We start from the raw sequence: 20,715 nt of genomic DNA, 5'->3' as shown, positions 1-20,715 counted from the left end.
GAGGCACAGAGAGAACAGACCTGTCCATGACCGCATGGGGGCAGCAGAACTGCCCCGGTTGGTTTAGGTTCTTGGGCGCCAGTCTGTGCAGGTGTCTCTGTGTAAGGAGGGCCAGAGCTCTCTGGTAGCGGCACCATCCGTGTCCCAGGGATGGCTGCAGGGCCAGCTTGGTCAGCTGTCAGGGACTGGGCTCCCTGACTTACCAGCAAACTTGTACAGACTGTGTCTCCTCGTCCATCAATATGTGGCCAAGAAATGCAATATTTATAGAGTTGCTGGAAGACTACGAGAACATCTGTGCCTTAGATATCCCCAAACCCACCCTGATTATGGCAGAGCAGCAAGACTGCAAGCAGTTGGCTGACTGGGGCTTCGAAGTGAAGACATTGGCTTCTTTTTAAAAAAATTGAAGTATAGTTGCTGAACGATATTATATAGGTTACAGGTGTACAATATAGTGATTCACAATTTTTAAAGGTTTTACTCCGTTGATAGTTATTATAAAACATTGGCTATCTTCCCCATGTTGAACAATATATCCTTGTAGCTTCTTTTATACCCAACAGGTCGTACCTCTTACTCCCCTACCCCCATATTGCACCCCCTCCCTCTCCCCACTGGTAGCCACTAGTTTGTTTTCTGTATCTGTGAGTCTGCTTCTTTTTTGTTATATTCACTAGTTTGTTACATGTTTTAGATTCCATACTGGCTTCTTTTTAGAGACTTTTGAGAACAGGGCCTTAGTTTTCTCATTACCATGCTGGGACGAAGATACTAATTTCGACGGTCATTGGGTCACTCGATGACCTTCAGAAGAAACTCCCTTTTGGTCTGGCTTCAAGAACAGTTGCATTTCTCTTAAGTGCCTGGATGGCTTTTTTACTTCATATGCTGTAAACTGTGCAGCGGGTAATGTTTTCTTTTTCTTAATGGCTACTAGGTAATTTAGAGCTACTTTTGGGGCCCGTCTCTGGCAGGTATAAAGAATCTCATGGAATTACCATTTCACTGTGGGGCTGGATATTAACCCCACTCCCTGTTCTGTTTTATGTTTAGACTTATTTATCTTTGACTTTTGTTTTTTAGGTTTTGTATGTATTCTGTAGACCTCTGTAAGTACTTTTTGCAGCAAAGAGGAATATACTTAAATTAATGAATAAATATGCAAATAAATAAGTTTGGAAATGAGAAATTTGCTTTTAAACAGGTTTCTTCAATCTCAGGTGTGTGTAATTCAGAAACCCCCAAAAAACCTTCAAAGGATGTGCTTACACACAGAGAGATTAAATAATCAGTTTGTAGATTATTAACCTCCATAGAGCTCTTTTCTTAAAACTGTCCTGCCTGGGAAGTTTGGTTAAGGAACAATGGGTTGCTTTATTTCCCTTTTACAAACAGCATTCTCCCACTTGACTCACACCTCTTATCTATCCCACTATTACTAGAGGCATGACAGGGTGAGGGTGTGCAGGGGGGAAGTCTCTAGGATGCTAGAGGGTCCACTTCAAATCTTGGGTTGGCTTGGGAAGGAGAGTGGGCTAATCTGGGATGCATGTTCTTTTGTGTGCTGGTAATTTTAAGTTTTCGCTTTCAACTCAAGAGAAAGAGGAACCCAGGCAGGGCTAATGGGTGAAGGATTCCCTGAGTTCTTGTGTATTTGAAATGTGTTTCCTATAGACTTGATACCTGAAGGACAGCTTGGCTGTATTTAAATCCTCCTTCACGCTTCGGTTGGTTGGGTGTTTGAAAAATGCCACTCCATTGTTACCTTGCTTTGTTCATGTGTTTCGAAAGGTCTGAGGTTAATCTAATTCTTTTGCCTTTTAAGTTATTTTTGTCTTTATGCCCAGAGGCCTTGAGGATTTTACCTTCATCTTTGATGTGTAATAGTTTTACTAAAATACGTCTTGAAGTTGGACATTCTGGGTTAATTTTCTCAGGTTCCCAGTGAGCCCTTTACGATGCACAGATTCAAGTCTTTTCCTGTTTCTGGAACGTTTTCTTGGATTATACTTTTGAATAATAATTCTATTCCCTTGTTTTGTTTTTCTTCCTCAGGGATTCCAGTAATACAAATATTATTTATTCCATTTCTACTCCTTTCTATCTGACTTGCTTTACTTCTTTCTTTTGTGTCATTTTTATTCTCATGGTTGTTTTGCTGTTTTCTTTGATTAAATTTCTTTGTATTAAATTTGCATTTAGCAAAACACCAATAAGGAAGTTGAGAGAACCCCACTCTTTACTATTCAAACCACAAGAGACTCTTCCTGACACCCCATAACTCGGTGCCTTACACCAAGTAGAAAATAAACTCTAAGCAGCCAGAAAAAAAAAGTTTTGCATTTAAGTCTATTTTCTCTTGGGCACTTTGTGATCTATTCTTTTTTTTTTTTAATTGCTGAACTACTTTATTATTATTTTATTCTTTTTTTCTAAGAAATGTCATCCTTTTCTTCCACTTCTCTTCTGAGTTCAATCAACTCTTCCTTTTCTTTCTGTTTTTGTCCATTTCTGTTCTTGACATTTGGATTTCTGATTCAGATGGGTTTTCATATTCTCAAATGCTTTGACTATATCTAATTCTATTTGGAGTGTAGACTTACACTTTTCTTCTTTTTCATTTTTGGAGGATAGGTGTGTTTTCCTCTGCTGGTTTGTGTATAAATTCATTTCCTGATGTTTTGCAGCTGTTCTCTATGGGTTTTATTTCCTCTTATTTATTTTATAAATAAAATTCCTAGTTAAGCATGACCCTTTCCTGTCAGTCTGGCAACTATGGTCCTTAGGGTGAGAATTTGCTTTGGGAGAGGGGATGCAAATCCTCTGACTTTGTGGGGTTTCGTCATGCATGACCCTGCACTTACTTCTTCTTGTTGTTTTCCCCTAATTTCCAAAGGACGCTTCTTTCTTCCCTTTCGGCTTTTTTGGGAGGACAGTTCCTTTAAATCATGCCTGCCCCTTAACACGATGCCAGCCCTGAAATTGTCCTTTAGAATCAGAGGGAGCATTTTCAGGCTGGGTTGGTCTTACCTTCTGAAGAGTCACTTCTGCCTGGTCTCTGCAGCCCCCTCCTCTCTGTGGTTTTTTTCTGGCAGCCTTGGTAGGGCAGTGGGTGGGACCTGGTGCTGGGGTTTGCTGCTGATAGTGATAAAGGTGTCTCTTGTTATGTTAACTTTGGAAATTAATTAATAATAATGTGATTTTGGAAAAGAAACTGCCGGTTGCCAGGAGATCCAGCCGTGCAACCATGTGATTAGAGGGTTGGAACTTGCAGTCCCAATACCCCCGCCCCCCAAACTCCAGGAAGGGGAGAGGGGTTGGAGGCTGAATCAATCACCAGTGGCCAATGAGTTAATCAATCCTGCCTATGTAATGAAGCCTCCACAAAAGCCCAAAAGGACAGGGTTTGAAGACCTTCCAGGTTGGTGAGCGCGTGGAGATTCGGGGAGAGCAGCGCTCCTGGAGGGGGTGTGGAAGCTCCATGCCCTCTCCCCATACCTTGCCCTGCACATCTCTTCCATCTGGATGTTCCTGAATTATATCCACTTATAATAAACCAGCGATCTCGTAAATGTGTAAATGAGTAAATGAGTAAATGTGCTTTCTAAGTTCTGTGAGCTGCTCTAGCAAATTAATATTGAACCCAAGGAAGGAGGGGGTTGTGGAGCCTCGAATTTAGAGCCAGCTGGTCAGGAGCACAGGTGACAGCCTGGGCTTTCAACTGGCATCTGAAGGGAGGGCATCAGTCTTGTGGGATCCGACTCTTGTCTCCAGGTAGACAGTGTCAGATTTGAGTGGAATTGTAGGACGTCCAGTTGGTGTCAGAGAATTACCTGGAGCTATGCGTGGGTCCCCACCCCCAAACTTGACACACACATTGGCAATTGGTGATGGGGATTTTAGCCTCTAACCTGAAAGACAGAGATCAGAGCAAGCAAAGCAGACAGAGGAGCTGGGAGGACCCTGAGACTGAGGGGAGGGTGGAGGGAAACACAGACCCCATCACCACCACCCCTAGAGTTACTGTCCTCAGCGAGACAGAAGGCCTTGCATCCACCCCACTGGATGCCTTTGAAGGCCAGTTCAGAAGGCAAGAGAGATGAGAGACACGAAAACAAAAGTATCCAGTGGAAGGGTGGAAAAGGAAATCTCTCCCCATTCACTGCTCTCGCCTCATGCACCTGTAGTGTCTCTCCCAGCTCTACCTGTCGTCTCTGTCCCTGCCTCTCCCTGCCTCTGCCGTTCTTAGTGTGCTGAACCAGTTAGGGAACAAGGGGTCCCCACACATCCTCAGCAGACTCTTGCTTCTCTCTCTTTGACAACCACATCTATCGGTGTGGGCATCTGGAAAGAGTGAATATGTATGTTCTCCAGGCTGCAAGGTGGAGGTGCACGAAGGGGTGGGGACTGAGTGTTGGGTCAGCCAGCCACCTGGCACAGTGACTTGCCGTTCTCTTCCTGAGGATGCCAGGGTTGTCTGCAATGCCCTGCTGCCACCCTGGATCCCGTGATGGACCTCCTCCACAGACCCCTTCTCGGAGCCCTGTGAGGGTCTCCCTGGAATGTCTACCCTGGAGCAGAGTTCCTGGGTCTTTGGCGTGCACGTTCCTCGTGTTATGAGTGTCACCATATTGCCTTCCGAGATGACTGAATCCCGTTTACTCTCCTCCCGGCGGAACAGGAGGATTCCCCTTTCTTCACATCTTAGCCAGCACTTGGTTTCATACCCCTTTTTAATTTCTGTGTGTGATTCTACTGGGTACAAAGTGTCCTCTCCTTTCAAAGCTGTGCTTTATCCTGTTACCAGTGAGGGTGAGAATGTCCCATAAACTCATTAGCCAATTGGGCTTCCTTTCCCATAATTCCTATTCAACCCCATCTATCTGTTGGAGTTTCTGACTTTGCATCATTCGTTCCAGGAATTCCTCACAGTCCAGATTTCACTCTCTTGTCCGTTTTAGATGTGGTTTCACCCATTACTTTGTCCGTGATGTTCGTCCCTGAACAAAGTCCTTAATATGGATGTCATCAACTGCATCAGTTCTTCACTTTGTGCTCTGTGCTTTTATTTAAGAAGACTTTACTTATTGTTTTTATTTTATTTAAGGAGGCTTTCTTCACCCCTAGTCACGAGGGTATTCTCCATTTTCTTCTCATGGCTTTATCATTATACCTTTCCCATTGAAGTCTCTAATCTGCGTGGCGTCTACCTTTGTAACTGGTGTGACATGGGGTCTGGCTTCGTGTGCCTCCATGTCAGGAACAAGGAACAATACCTCCCGTGAAGCTGTCCTTTCCCCTCTGCTTCCTGGTGTCGCTCCCTCTCATATGTAGCCCCCCAAAGGGGCCCTTTGTTTGAAGCAGAGTTGGCTGCTGTCACTGAGGCTCTGAAGCAGGTCTTGAGGTAGGAGATAGATAGGCCCCAGGCTGAGCAGCTGCAGCTGGTCTCCTGCTGATGCTTCGAGACGGGATACCAGGAGGACCATTGGGCCCCGATCGGGTGCATTCCTGTGGATTTCCCGGCCGACACATGCACGGAGAGGGTCCTTACTCCAGGGTGAGGACAAAAGGAGGGAGAAGATGCCAGCTAGAATCCGTCTTGGCTGAGACATGCGTGCTCACACCAGGCCCAAACGATTGACCGGAGACAACCCAGAAAACTGCCCCTATATAAGCAATCTAAGCCACTCCTATTGGATGCAACTCACTGTGAGCTTGCCTGTGTGCTGTTTCACAAGCATTTTGTTGTTTTCCACACGTACTCTGCTTCTTCCACATGTACTTTGCTTCTAATAAATGCTTTTATCTTTTTCAAAATCTTGGTCTCTTTGCTGAATTCTTTCTTCAAAGAAGACAAGAACCGAGGTCTTTCTTGCAGCTTTTCACCTCTGGACTCAGTCTGAGCGCCTGGGAGGGCAAGCGTTCCCTCTGTTCTTTTTCCAAAGGGCACTGAGCTGTCTGCAGATCTGTCCTGTCCTGTACGAATTCTAGAATGTCCTTTTTCACATGCTTCACAAATTCCAGCGAGAGTTTCGAGTGGGATGGCCCTGAATTTATAGCTTATACAGCTGCAACGTTACACAGACTTGCGTAACAGTTTGACTGCTTCTTACCTTCTGTAGGAGCGGAGCGCAGGGGGGCGGTGGTGTGTCTGTGTCCTTGGCCCGCTGGCCCTCATGCACGCAGCATGTGGGCTGCAGAAGCAGCTCACCAGTGCCTTGTTGGATAAATCTGTTGAATGGTCGTGTTAAATAACGATGCTTGTGAAAGCACTTTGCAAACTCGGAGGAAGCACACCAAGGAGCGCAAACCACAGGCCAGGGCAGCCCGGGGCTCACTTCTTTTTCCCCCTCCCCTCAGGCAGGTGGGGGCTGGCTTCTTCACCTGCATCATGAGTGATGCCTCCAGCCCAGGATCGCTCTGAGGATCAAAGTGACCCCTGACACGAAGGAAGCACCACATGTAGATCCGCCCTTAGCATTACTGTCGAAGCTGACATGAAGGGAAGATGACACTAATTCGACTTAAAAAACTGTCTCCGGATGGCTAAGGGAATCTGCTGGTGAGTCGCTTAGACACACTTGATGTGTTTTGCCATCTGTCTTAGTCAGCTCGGTTGCCATAACGACATATTACAGACTGGCGGCTCAAACTACATTGATTTTTCACAGTTCTGGAGGCTGGAAATCTGAGATGAGGGTGCCAGTGGGGTTGGGTTCTGGTGGGGGGGCCTCCTCCTGGCCTGTAGATGGCCGCCTTCCTGCTGTGTCCTCACATGTCACAGAGAGAGAGAGAGAGAGAGCTCTGGTGTCTCTTCCTTTTATAAGGCCACCAGCCCTGTCAGATTAGGACCCCACCCTATGACCTCATTTAACCGTAATCACCTTCCTAAAAGTCCCATGTCATCTTCTGAAAGTCACGTGGGGGTTACAGCTTCAGCACATGCATTTTGGGAGACACGGTTCAGTCCGTAGCACCGTCCTCTGGCACAGGATGCGGAGACAGAAAGGTTTCCCTGTCTGTTCTGGCTGAGACCCCAGGACCACAGGTGCCCGCTGCCTCCCTTTGCTGAGGGAGGTGAGAGGTTGGGACTTAGGGCAGCAGGGCTCTGGCAGATAGAGGGAGGCTTCTTGGGAGACAGGTGCCTTCTCCTGACCCTGAGTCTTCTGGCAGGAGCGTCAAAGGAGGCGGCTCAGAGGATCTGACGTGCATCTCCTGCTGTTCGGCGTGGAGATGCTGTGCTGGGGGAGGACCTGAGCACCCCAGAGCCCCTGCCCAGACAGGGGAGGGGGATGCCAGGGGACTCCCCTGCACCCGCTGCCCCGCAGCCTGGTGGAGCCCAAGGTGGGTGCAGGAAGTGGCGGGGAGCAAGGCCTTCCCCAGACACTGGTTTGTATGTTGGGCTGGCTGGTTTAACAGCCAACCCGGAGGCTGTCTCAGGACCGAGGTGACTTCTGTTATCTGAGAGTGACCAGAAAAGTGAGGGCCTGCCTCAGTGTACCTCTGAGGCGAGCCAGGGGCAGCCCACTGGAGGGAACTCGGGGCTGCCGTCCTGGAGCCCTCAGGGCTGTCTTCTCAGCCCCACGTCACAGGCGGAGGACGGAAGCACAGAGCGCCCTGGCGCCTAGGGCACAGGGGCGGGGCTGTGGCCCCGGGGCCCACAGGCTCTGCACGGCCCTCTGTGAGGGCGCTGTTCCCGCTCCTGTGCCCCGGGGCCGCTGGGGTCCGCCCTTGCCCTTCTGATCGCCCCGGCACTGCTGTGCCCCTTGACCGCCCCTGCCCTCCATCTCAGTGTCCTCCATGCTTTCAGGGCGCCCCCTGAGCAGGGGCCTGTGCCTGGGCGGGGCAAGAGTTCACCCCACTCTCAGCGCTCCGGCCAATGTCTGGATGTGGAAGCGCTGGGGCCGTGACCTGGGGGAGGCTGAGGCGGTGACAGCGGCTGGGTGACAGGCACCAGGAAGACACAGGCCTGTGCTGCACAACAGCTCTTCTGCGCAGAGCTCCCTGTGCAGGGGGGTCCTCACCCCGAGTCTCAGGGGAGCAGAGCCTGGCCAGGATCCCTGGGAAATCTGCGAGAGGGGAGCTCTGGAAGCAGCCCAGGCCAGCGGTTTCCAGAGGCGCTGGGATGTGGGATCTGCGGAAGGGTGGGTTGCATTAGGCCCAGAAAAAGGATGTTCTTCGGGGTCCTGGTGGGTCAGAGATCCGGTGAGTCCCAGAGAAGGGCCTGGTGCGGACAGAGCTCATGGACGAACGTACCACGTTCGTTTGACACGGGTTCGGGTCATCTTTCCAGAAAACCCAAACCCTGGTTCACACATAATGATATATATATATATATTTAAAAGCCTATATTGAGTAATTTCAAATGTATAGGAGTTGCAAGAAATCCCATAAACTTTTTACCCGGATCACCAAGTGTGACCACGGCACATGAACATCTTGTTCTCCTTCTGTCCATATACCTACATCTATCTGTGGACATTACGTATATGTGTACACAAGCTCTTTACGTGCTTCTTCTCTTCTTAAAAAAATATTTATTTTTAAATTTAATTTTGGCTGCGCCAGGTCTTAGTTGTGTTGCTCTGGATCTTAGTTGCGGCACGCAAACTCTTAGTTGCGGCACGCAAACTCTTAGTTGCAGCATGCATGTGGGATCTAGTTCCCGGACCAGGGGTCGAACCTGGGTCCCCTGCACTGGGATTGCGGAGACTTACCCACTAGACCCTTTGTGTGCTTCTTATACTCCTTTATGTATACGCGTATACCAGGACACCAGGGAGTGGCTGGACTATTATAACCGAAGGTGCGGTCTGACTGCTCGCTGCTCTAGCGCCAATAAAGAGGCAAGGTTGGCGGGAAGGAAAGCTTGCTTTATTTTGGACGCTGGCAGCCAGTGGGGAGGGCGGACTCCCGTCCAAAGGCCTACTCCCTCTCGACAATCCTTGGACAAGAGCTTTTATAGACGGAGGGAGGGGGCTATGTGTAGAAACAGCACAGTCAGCTCTGACAGTCATCTTGAAATTGGTCATGGGGTGATCTGATCAGCATCATCTTGATTGTTTTAAGTACAGTTAATCTTCAGTTCCACGGTTCGTTTGTTCCCATGTCTCTGAGGCCAATCATTGGAACTGTGGCAGCTTATGTCATGGCTGCAGTCTGGTCATCGTGTAGTTCACTTCTTCCACTTGGTGTGGGTATCAGTATCTATAAGACAGATCCCAGAATATGGCTCAGAATATTATCTGTAGCCCTTGAGAAGGAACTAAGTGTCCTTACTGTGCTTACTGACTAAACTATTATTATGCGGTCTCCTTTGACTGCTTTCCTTTGTTTCTGCATTTTTTCATGTCTCTGATTAAACTTACTCTTTGGCTGAAGTTTTTCCACAAACAAAAGGCAGGCGAAGGACATGGCGGGCAAGGACCATAGGGTCCTGTTCCGTTTCACCATCACTGGGTAAAGAGATCATGAAATGACAGAATGGAAACACTGCAGCTTGAACAAAAGTGGGCAGAGCTGGACAAAGGGAGGAGCCATCAGACTTCCCAGATCCTACAGGACTCACAACAAGGCCATTTGGCTGTGAACTTAGGTGAACTTCAAGGAAAGGGAAGACCAACCTCAAGGTGACTCAGAGGTCAGCAGGGCTGCCCCTCCCACTGCAGACCCAGGGTGCCCATGCTGGGGCAGGGCTGCCTTCTCCTCCAGGCCACCGGGCAGGTGGCCACCACCCAGGGTCACGTCCACGTCGAGGGTCAGATCCTCACACCCAGGGTCACACCCAGACACACAACACTCCCAGGGTCACAACTACACCCACGTCCACCAAGGCCACCCTCATCCCAAGTTGTCCGGTTCCCTGGCTGGCCTCTTTTGGTCTCTCTTGGGTTAGGGCCAAGGCTCTGGCCTCTCTGGGGGCTGCAGGTGGGTCGTGGCTTGGGGGCTGCCTGGGCGCTGCCAGGACATGTTTTGGTTCCTGGGAAGGTCCCCCGTGTTCGCAGACTCCCCTCCCTCTCTTTGGCCTCAGGAAGTCCCCTGGGCGCCCCCTGCTCCTCTCCTGGCCTCGCACCCCAAATACCACAGCCATCCTCTGAGATCCTCTGGAGGCCCGAGGTGGGATCCTTCCTGAACCAGGCCGGTTCCAGCTGGTACCCGGCATCTTGGCGGGATGGGGATGGAGGTGGTCAGGGAGAGTCGGGAAAGGGAGAGGGCAACGTGGCCAATGTGGCATTTGCCCAGCGTGGGTTGATGTAGGAGATGCAGGCCGGGGCACGAGGTATATTTTGGGGAGCTCATGGTCTCAGAGTTTGCTTGCTGGGCTCTGCTGCCTCTGTTTCAAGATGGGAAGGCCAGGAGTTGGGCTCACGGACACTAGGCTCTGTGCAGAGGTCATTGTCTGCTGGGGTGGGCACGAGGGGAATCGAGTCTGTGACGCGGCAGCCTGTGAAGGGGAGTAGAACGTGGCTGTGCACTTCGGGGAGGGGGCTCAGGGGCAGAGGAAAGCGGGGCTGAGGCCTAGAGGTGGGAAGTAGGGCATGGGGTCGCCATGCCAGAGAACCTCTGGGCAAGGACGCCAGGGAGCTGGACCCTGCTGGCCCAGCAGGCCCAACAGGGCTCATAGCAGGAGGCCTTCCACTGTGGCCTGGGGCCATGATGAGAGCAGGCGGCTGGACAGGACTGCAGTGACAGTGCTTTTCCTCTTCGGGGTGAAACGAGAGCTCAGCAGCTCCCTTGGCTTCTGACGAGTGACAGGCAGCTGAGGTTCCCACACAAATCGCACATAATTTTAGCTCAAAGTGGAGCCACCAAGTTTTCTAGCTGCCTCATGTGGGTTGGTTGAGAGCCTATTGCCCTGTGGTTTTGAAGGGATGGGTGAAAGCGTGTGCACTGACTAGGCCGGGCCCTCTGGTGTGCGGGGTGCCCAGCTTTTGCAGAGGTGTCCTGAGCCTCGACCTTCTCCCACCGGGCTCACCCACATCCCCAGCAGGCCTCCTGCCCTGTTTTCTCGGCTTTCTGCCCTCCTGACTCCACGAAATTCCACCTTGCAGTTTACCTGCGCTCAACCTTGGCCCCTTAAGGCAGAGGCCGGCTGGGGGTGCTGGGTGTGAGGGGTCTCACAGCCCTTGGGGCGCTGTGGAAAGGTCCTGGGCCAGCCCCGCCCCTCGGGAGCCTCACCTGTTGCGGGGAGAGGGCAGAGTCCCGGGCCTGGCCCCCTTCAGGTGCACCTGTCATATTTCTCTGCAGACGTGGAAGCCTTATAGGGACGTGGCCCCTACCTCCCCACTCAGGGACCTGGATTCCCGCTCACGGAGGTGACCTCTGTCTGCAGTCTTTGGCCACGGCCAGCCTTCAATGTATGTTGGAAGAATTGGCTGGTGTGCATTTGGCTTTTTAAAAATAAAACATTGAGTATCATTATTCCATTTATATTTCAGCCACTGCCTTTTGTCGTAGCTGAGCACATCCTTCCTTACTGAGCTCCTGGTCCTTGGGTTGGGGATGAGCCCCCTGAGGGCTGAGAGCCTCGGACTGTCTGCTCTGGCTGATGGAGGGTGAGGGTGCGGAGCCTGGGCTCCGAGTCATTTCTGCCTGGTATATTGGATCAGCCTCCCGTCTGAAAGTCTGGGGAAACCCGTTCACTCATCCATCCATCCAGCCAGCAAGCCAGCCAGCAAACATTTCTCAGGACTGCTGGGTGCCAGCAGCACTGAGGGATTGATGTGGGGTCTTTATTCTGGGTTCGCGGTTAAGCCCCACGTACAGGCCGAGAGCTCGTTCTGTGGAGATGACGGGAGAGGCTCCATCAGGGACAGAAGGATCTGTGCCTCCCTGGCCAGCATCTCAGGGGCTCACACCCCAACCATCGTCACTCTTGTTTTCTGTGCAGCAAACTAGATGTGGCCCTAGGCAGTCACGGTGACCTTGGACTCAATAGAAACTCTCTCTAAATTCCACTCTGGACCACGCTGGCCCCCTGGTGGTCTGAGAGGGCTCCAGCTCTGCAGACACCGAGGGCTCTATTACAGGAGGTCTGATCTGTGCCCTTCCAGAGCCAGACCCCGCTGCCTCAGCATATTGGTCAAATTATTCAGATAATGACAGCAAAAACACATTCTTGTGTCCCATGCACTGAAGCATTTTGGCGAAAATGGAGTTTCTGATGCCAGCAAACTGAGAGAGAGCTCTGTGTTCAGAGGCAGTAGGGTGGGGCTTTAATGCTGGCTCGGGGACAGATGGGTGCTGGTGGGGAGGGGCACACAGCCAGGGGTGGAAGTGGAGACCCTCCCTCAGCCAGGGCGCCACGGGCCACTGCCTGAGGCCCCCCCGAGGGGGGGTGCTGTGGATCAGACTCCTCTCCATCTGGGCTCTTGGCCTAGTGTCACAAAATGAGACAGGTGACAAGGTCAATTCAGACAGGAGCGCCGACCAGCGAGTCACTGGGTCAGACACTAAGTGGGAACGCATCTGCGGGTGAAGGCCGAAGCTGCCTTCGGTGGGCTTTCTCCTGTGATGTTATAAGCCGGGTTTGGATTTTGGGGTGTAGTCCCTATGTTTGCCGGCCTCCTCCTCCATCATCTCCTAACTACCTCCCCTCTGATTCTGAAACACCCTAAACTGTTCATTCCACAACAAATACTTGCACACGCTCACTGGGTGCTGGCTCTGCAGGAAGCGGACCTTACCGGGCCTCCCTCTGTGGTCAGAAGTCTGGGGGAGACAGTCCAGCCCCGCCATCCGCATCCAGGCCCTCCGCGGCATGAGATCCAGGCTTCTGGGCCGCCATGGGCTGTGCACCTGCGGATGCCTCAGGAGGGAGGTGGGGTGGGTGCACCCCTCCTGGGCCTGCCTCTTTGCTCAGGTGAACGGCAGTTTTCCCAGAGACGCGGCTCAGAAGACGTTCACGGGCATCTCAGTGTCCAGACTTGCCTTCGCTGGCACTCCTAGCTGCAAGGGAGTCTGGGAGTCAGCATGGCCTCTGGACACATGGACACCCTGATAAAGGTGGGGTTCCTTTAATGGAGGGAGGGGGACGTACAGGGTCTGCCAGTAGTAGTAGAAAGCAGATGAGTCCTGCCTTCCTGTGGGCGGTGGGTGTTGACCAGGAGGATGACACCTGCAGGGCAGAGGAGGCCGTCATCCCAGAAGCTGAGAGGACATGCTCAGGGCACAGGAGCATCAAGAGATGCCCCGAGAGGGCTCGGCAGCTGCCGAGCAGAGAGTCCTCTGGCTGAGTTAGGAAGTGGGGCGCAGGGCAGTGGGAGAGCAGTGGGACTAAGCAGGAGGGGAGCGGGTGGTAGGGGTGACCCCTGGGCATGGAGGCGTGGTTAGGAGCAGCCTTGTTCAATGTTAACGGCGGGTTTAGCTGTCCTGAGGTGTACTGGCCGGATTTCGTATCACAGACGGCAAATCAATCCCATAAAGACTCTGTGACTTTCCTGAGTGCCCATGGCGAAGGGTGCTCCACCAGGATGGGGCGGGTCCTCCATCCCCTGTGCTTCTGCCTTCCAAGCCCCCACTGGCCAGGTCCCAGTCATCCCTCCGACCGCCCTGAACCCACCTTCCAGGCGGCGCTCAGGGACCCCGGGGCTCCCCAAAGAGCCCCAGCTCCTTCCCTCCTGGCGGGTTCAGCAGAGCACGTCCTGGGAGCCCTCCTTCCTGACCCTCAGGGTATCCCAGGTGGAGTGTCCAGATCTCTTCCCATGGGCTCGCCTGACTCTGTTCCTGGGAGGTGCTCTGTCTGTCACCCAGGCCTCTGGACCCCGAACCAGTGCCCTTCTGGCCTTGCATCGCTGACCTTCCTGCTGGCTTCAGGGCGTGGGCTGTGGTGAGGACACTGCCTTATTTTTTTTTTTTTGTGGTACGCGGGCCTCTCACTGTTGTGGCCTCTCCCGTTGCGGAGCACAGGCTCTGAACGCGCAGGCTCAGCGGCCATGGCTCACGGGCCCAGCCGCTCCACAGCATGTGGGATCTTCCCGGACCGGGGCACGAACCCGTGTCCCCTGCATCGTCAGGCGGACTCTCAACCACTGCGCCACCAGGAAAGCCCGACACTGCCTTATTTGAGACAGTGGTGTGCAGAGGCGAGAATGGGTGCCTGGCTTCAGGTCCTGGGGTGTATGGAGCACACCCCACTTGCCATGGCGTGACCCCTGACAGCCAGCCCTGCCCCCTGTGACACTTTTCTCTCAGCATAGCTGGGCTTCAGTGAGGCCGAGCATCCTTGTGTGGCCCAGAGCAAGTGCTCAGGAGGGCAGAGCTGATGTTGTTATCAGTACAGTTAGTCTTACATAAACTCAGCCCCACTGTCTGGTCTAGTATTGGGGACACAGCCTGGGGGATGAGTAGGAGGAAGGAAGCACCATTTATTGAGCATTTACTGGGTGTGGAGTGTTTTTCTTTGCTGTTTCACTCAACCTGGAAAACAACCCATGAGGTTGAAACCATTTTGGTCCCTTTTGCAGATGCGAGAAGAGAAGCTCAGAGAGGCAAAGGGGGTTGCCCAAGGACACACAGCAAGGAAACGGCATAGCCAGGGTCTGTGCTCTGGTCGGTTGGATCCACCAACCATGTTTCTAGGATTCAAGTTTTTCCATCTAGTGAACTCCAGCAGGCCTGTGTCAGGGCGTCTGTGAGTGAGCCGTCTCTCTCGTTCCCAGAGGAACGAGAATGAAGGGGCCGGCCCCCTCCACACGCGCTTCCGGGACCCAGCTCATGCCCCTGCCCCTCCCTGTGGTCCTCCACCCTTGCCCAGGCGCTAGTAAGTGGCCCCTTGGGGGCCTCCTCACGGGTCCCTGGTGAAGCTCGATGCTTTTGTTCTGAGGGCTCACTTCCTGGCTTTAAGCACTTTCCATCTGTTTTCTCCTGAAGCTTCTTCCCCAGCCAGTTCTCCCCCCTTCCAGGGATCCTGAGCCAGTCTCCACCCGTCAGTTCTCAGATGGCAGCCGGCCAGCTGCGCCCACCCCCTGGTTCCCAGTCACTGCTCTTCTGGGTCCCTCCTTGTCTCAGACCTCTGAGGGGGCAGCACCCCAAGCTCTGTCCTCCCAGAAAGCCTCTTTTCTGTCGGTGATTTTCTGTTGAATTTAATTCAGTCTCGTGGTTAAAGAAAGATCACTATTAAAAACAACATTCTCATGCAAATAGACAAGTTCATATCAAAGTTGGATTTAACTCACTAGTGAGGAAACCTGCAGAGGAGCCTAAGAGCTCTTCCAAGTTTGGACCAAGTTCTCCTTAACTGTCCACGTTCAACACAGACAATTTCTGGAGATTTGTCTCCTTGTGCTTTTGTACTAAGATCACTAATGAACATGTCTCTTAGTCAATCACGTTCTACAATGGAAATTAGACATCGGTTTACCTTTAAACACATTTTCCCTATCATGATTATTTGCACATTGATTTCATTCCTCTAAGCTGCTTTCCTCCTCCTCTGAAGATTTCTAAACACTCCCGTGGTCACTCGTGTTACCTGGGCTTTTCACGGTGACCGCTCGTCCCATCTGGGCCCTGTGATCTCCTTGGGCAGCAGGTGTGAGCTGACTCGGCCCTGCCTTGCTCTTTGGTTCAGTCAACCTCCTAAAGTTGTGCAAATTCCCACCTCGTTTCCTCAAGGATCCAGACAACGTGTTTTCAGCTTAAAGGATTAACTCCCTTCACCAAGCCTAGACCATTTGTCTGTACCAGTTGGTCTCCAGATCTGCCAGGGGGGGCGGGTCTGTCTCCCAGGTCCCTGCAACTTGCAACACCCTGTCTGCTGTGAGGGACCTTCCTCACTTCCCATGATACCAGGCTCAGAACCTCAGAACATGGGCCATCGGTCTCTAGGGATTTGGGGGGCTCGGGTGCCACCCGGGAGCACAGCCCCACTCCTGAATGGTGGGTGCAAAGGGCTGGATTGTGTCCTCCCCAGATTCATATGTAGTTAGGATGAGGTCATCCTGGAATAGGATGCACTCCTAATCCAACAACCGGTGTCCTTATAAGCGGGAAATTTGGACAGAGACGCACAAAGGGAGAACACTACGTGTGAAGACTGAGGCAGATATCTGGCAATGCTTTTACAAGCCGAGGAACACCAAGATTGCCAGCACACCACCAGAAGCTGGGGTGGAGGCCGAGAACAGATCCTCCCCAACAGGTGCAGAAGGAACCAGCCCTGCTGACACCTTGATCTTGGACTTGTAGCTTCCAGGACTGGGAAAGAATAAATCTCTGTTGTTTAAACCACCTGGTTTGTGGTGTTTTGTTACGGCAGCCCTAGCAAACTAATATAATAACACCCAACTTTAGCAGTGCGGTATTCTTAACCTTATCAGCACGTGACAATTCCTATATCCAAGTTACCATCCCAACGGAAATTGAAAAAGAGCAAATCTGTTTTTATATAGACAGGCACGTCTAAGTAATAACTCAGTTCACCGTACTTGCTCTCTCTCTCTCTTTGTGGAATTTTAATTTATTCAAAAATTTCCAGGGCTTCCCTGGTGGCGCAGTGGTTGAGAGTCCGCCTGCCGACGCAGGGGACGTGGGTTCGTGCCCCGGTCCGGGAAGATCCCACATGCCGCGGAGCAGCTGGGCCCGTGAGCCATGGCCGCTGAGCCTGCGCGTCCGGAGCCTGTGCTCTGCAACGGGAGAGGCCACAGCAGTGAGAGGCCCGCGTACAGCAAAAAAAAAAAAAAAAAAATTCCAGATAATCAAATATCATTCACTTATCATGGACTTAGAGCCAATCAGGCACCTTGGAAATTATAGTTCAGCTAACTGTAGCCACATGCTCACTGCAGATGTCCCAGACCTGTTGGCGTGACTGTGGACCCACAGCATTTGCAGCCCGGTTTGACATGTACAAACTGATTGTTTAAAAATAAAGACATTAGTTATTATAATTCAATTTGGTTGAACACATGATTATATCCACAGTGCTAAACGTTGAGTGGAAATGATAGTGACTCATCAAGCCAGAATAGGAAATTTAAGACGTTCGAATTAATTCAATTTATTACGAGGAAACAAACACAATTTGCTTTGCCTGCTCTGTATTCCACACTGTGAATACCATACGGGAGGAGATAAACAGCAGAATTTTAAAAATTTGTCTAAGGATGAACTGTGACATGTAATATCAAATGAAAATTCTTTGTAATTCAAGAAAAATCCTTGTATAATTCTCCCGTGTTTTCAGAGCATAGTGACATTTAAAAAAATCTTGTTCAAACGTCTTGATATTTTAGGCTTTTTTGGAGCTGTTTCCTTTTTACTACTAACTAATCACATTCTTCGCTCTTGGCCTTGTAGCTTAGCAACAGCATCTAAATTCAAGGTTGGTGGAGGCTTCAGTTTCCTTTGTCCCTCTGAGGTGGCCCCCTCCAGGGCATTGAGAATTTTTCTTAAAGAGTCAGCATGTTTGAATTCAAAGCACTAGGAGGAGGCTTTCATTTCCTTCTTAGAGGTCTTAAATGAGTGCCTACTAGGATCTGTCAACCAATACAAACAGATTTGCTTTTCAAATGGGAGGCTTGTTGATTCCCTTGGGCAGGGGACATGTCCTTCTGAATCTAACTTCTCCTGTGTTCCTGGGACTGACTAACAGTGAAGGGCACAGGCCTAAGGACCACACTTTCCAAGCTGTCGTGGTGTCTCTGGAAAGACTGCTCCCTTCCAGACACACAGACCTGCCAAAGAAACCAGAACACGGAGACTTGCCCAAACACGCCTGCAGTGGAAAACAACGGGAAAGGGCCCCTGCAGGTACGCAGAGGCCTGGCGTGGGCGATCGGCTGCCTAATGAATTTAAACGGGGGTGGCCTTCGTCCTCTGCACAGCAGTGGACGGCTTCAGGTCCATCACCCACCAGCACAGTGTGGGCCCACGGGGTCCATTAGGACAGCCAGAGACCAGGGCTCTCCCCTCTGTGGGATGTCCAATGATTACATGGCTAGTAGTGGACAGAGTTCTATTTAACTCAGGAAGCATCAACAGACCACCTCCCCTGAACGTCTGTGTGTATCTGATGGCAAAACCACACCATGGAGGGCCTTCCTCTCCGAGGTTCCAGGGCTGTTGTCAGCCTCCTACTTTGTCATCGAGGGTCATTACAAGCACACAGTGACAGCAGTTTACACTTTCCCACAGCAGGAGATGCAGCAAAGGTTGGCAAGCAGAAAGTGCTCTAACATGTACCAAAAGCCATCTTGTTTGAAAATGAATACAAATGTCCTTTCACATCTGATCTGGATTTATCACGCCAATTATTCCCACCCTTGTAACTCCAGCAAGATGCAGTCATCCGTCTGTCTCCTTGCTTCCGGCCCCACCGGGGCCCCAGTTCTGCTCCCCTCAGCCCGGCTCAGGCCAGGCCAGGCTCAGGTTCTTACAGTCTCTGTGGCACAAACCCTGGCATCATCTTTGATTCCTCCCTGTGTCTCACACATGGCCTGGAAATGGGGGAGCCAGGCTGGGTGGGGACCTAGACTTGGGGGATTCTCGCGTTTAAAGGCGGGGAGACAGGATCACCTGGAAAAGGAGGCAGAGGAGACCCTGGAGAGATGGCGCTTGTGAGGTCTTCCAGCTATGGAAGCAGGAGCAGTGACCAGTTCTGCCACGTGGTTGGGTAAGGAGGCCTGAAGACGGCCATTGAATCCAGTGACTTTCATTGAATTCTCAAACACCATTTCTTAGAGGCAGAACTCTAAATATTCACTTTCTTTTGGAGATTTATTACAGCTTCTTGTTATTTTATTCTTGTTTTTAAAAAAATATTTATTTATTTATTTTTGGCTGCGTTGGGTCTTCGTTTCTGTGCGAGGGCTTCCTCTAGTCGCGGCAAGCGGGGGCCACTCTTCATTGCGGTGCACGGGCCTCTCTCACTGTCGCGGCCTCTCTTGCTGCGGAGCACGGGCTCTAGGCACGCGGGCTTCAGTAGTTGTGGCTCGCGGGCTCTAGAGCGCAGGCTCAGTAGTTGTGGCGCACGGGCTTAGTTGCTCCGTGGCATGTGGGATCTTCCCGGACCAGGGCTCGAACCCGTGTGCCCTGCATTGGCAGGCAGATTCTCAACCCCTGCGCCACCAGGGAAGCCCTATTTTACTCTTAATATTTGCAATGTTCTTCCCTGCTTCTCCTGGGGACAGTTGGTTTAAAGTGCAGACGTCAGAGAAGACTGCCATTCCGCATACGCTGTCTCCACAGATGGCCTGCTCCCAGTCTCTGAGTGTCACCTCAAGGTTTATAAAGAGACACTGGCACTGTTTTGACCCTGCCTGAACACTTTGCATGCTGAGGTCCTTCGGGGCTTCAGATTTGCAGGCCCGAGGGGTTGTGCTGCCTGAGGTGTGTCTGGTGGGAGAGTGTGCCTGTGACCTTGGCTGCTGACTTCATTGCTCCGAGCCTGAGTGTCCCATCTGCGTGGGCGTGTGGAGGTGACAAGCTGGCAGGCGTCCGTACCTTGGCAATATCTTCCTAAGTGGCATCTTCACGTACGGCCAGACAGGAAAGGTCTGAGCTCTTCATGGCGTAGGGCTGGAATTTGGGAGATAGGCCACTGGCCACGGCTTCTCTCGTGTTGACACGATTGTCCTGGGTGGTCTTGGAAGGAGGATACATGCACTTCACCCTTGAAGTGCTTCTTATGTGTGGTGTCTGGGGAAGCAGGAAACAATGCCATGGACCGTAGCCGTCGCGTGCGCAGCCTGGCTCCCGCCCTGCTGGCCTCGTGGGTGGGCTGTCGCTGAGCTTGACAAAGGTCACAGTCCAGGTCAGGATGGGGACCCAGTTCTTTCCCACCTTAGCGCTTTCCTTGGCTTCACATGGTTCCCGAAGCACGGATGGAAACCCCAAGCGCAGCACGGGGTGGTGGACCTCGGTCAGTGGGGCCGGTGACCCTCTACTCACTGCTGGCTGGTTCCTCTGTAGACCTGACGAGTGACAGCTGTTCACAGCGTCAAGAAAAGCCCTGACTGTTTTTCACCCTGCTCGTCCCAAAAACATCTGGGTGAGAACCAGCTGTGTGTTCTCCTGGCAACGTGCTCCATTATTTCCTGGCACTGGTGGCTCAGACCCTTCTAACTGGTCTCCCCGTCTGCTGGGCCTCCAACCCTGGCCCATGTCCGACTCCCACAGCTGGTGGTCCGATCCCAATTCCGATCAGGGCTCAACACGCTTTTGAGACCCTCTCGGGCTCTGTGGGAGCGTGGCAGCAGGCTCGCGGTACCACTGGGCGCTTGACCCTACACCCTGGGACCCTGACTCTAAAGATGAGCGTGTGGGTGAGACGGGTGACACTTTCTGAGCAGAGGAGGCCCCTGGTCTGTGTCTCAGCAAGTGTTCTGTTTCTTTATGCACACGGAGCCTCCTTGCCCTTCCTGCTGTCCCCCTCCATCTCCACGTCCCCCAGCAGCTGTAGGAGAGTCTGTGCTCTCCTCCATTCCCCCCATCCCATGCCTTCTCACCTGGACCCTTTCCTGGCTCTGGGCAACCCTCCCAGCTCCCTTACGTTTCGATTCCCTGCATCTCCCACACCTTCCAGAGAGCTGTCCCCTGCCTGCAGGTGCCAAGAGCTGGAAGTACTTGGGAGTTTGTGGCTGTGAGGCAGCCCATGTTCTGACTGGGCAGGAAGCTGGGACAGCTACAGAATCCCCTGGAATCTTCCTGGCTTTCCCCTTCCCCGTTCTGTTTCCCCCACTTCCTGGGAGCAGGTCCTTTCCACACGCACAG

The 20,715-nt window shown here is 52.0% G+C and overlaps 1 protein-coding gene across 1 annotated transcript in view; it reads left to right on the top strand.

Annotated features, from left to right (window-relative positions):
- The window catches only part of RAMP3 (receptor activity modifying protein 3), a 38,382-nt gene extending 22,152 nt beyond the window's left edge, over window positions 1–16,230 (top strand). Inside the window, exon 4 of the mRNA XM_067043008.1 lies at window positions 14,469–16,230. Within this exon, the coding sequence (XP_066899109.1) occupies window positions 14,469–14,639 (171 nt within the window). The 3' untranslated portion in view covers window positions 14,640–16,230. The remainder of the gene's footprint in view (window positions 1–14,468) is intronic.
- Window positions 16,231–20,715: the final 4,485 nt, after the last annotated feature.

The sequence above is a fragment of the Kogia breviceps genome, chromosome 9 (genome assembly GCF_026419965.1).
Source record: "Kogia breviceps isolate mKogBre1 chromosome 9, mKogBre1 haplotype 1, whole genome shotgun sequence".
NCBI lineage: Eukaryota > Metazoa > Chordata > Mammalia > Artiodactyla > Physeteridae > Kogia > Kogia breviceps.
The sequence above is the reverse complement of the archived record's forward strand: the minus strand, read 5'-3'. Positions and strand labels throughout refer to the sequence as shown.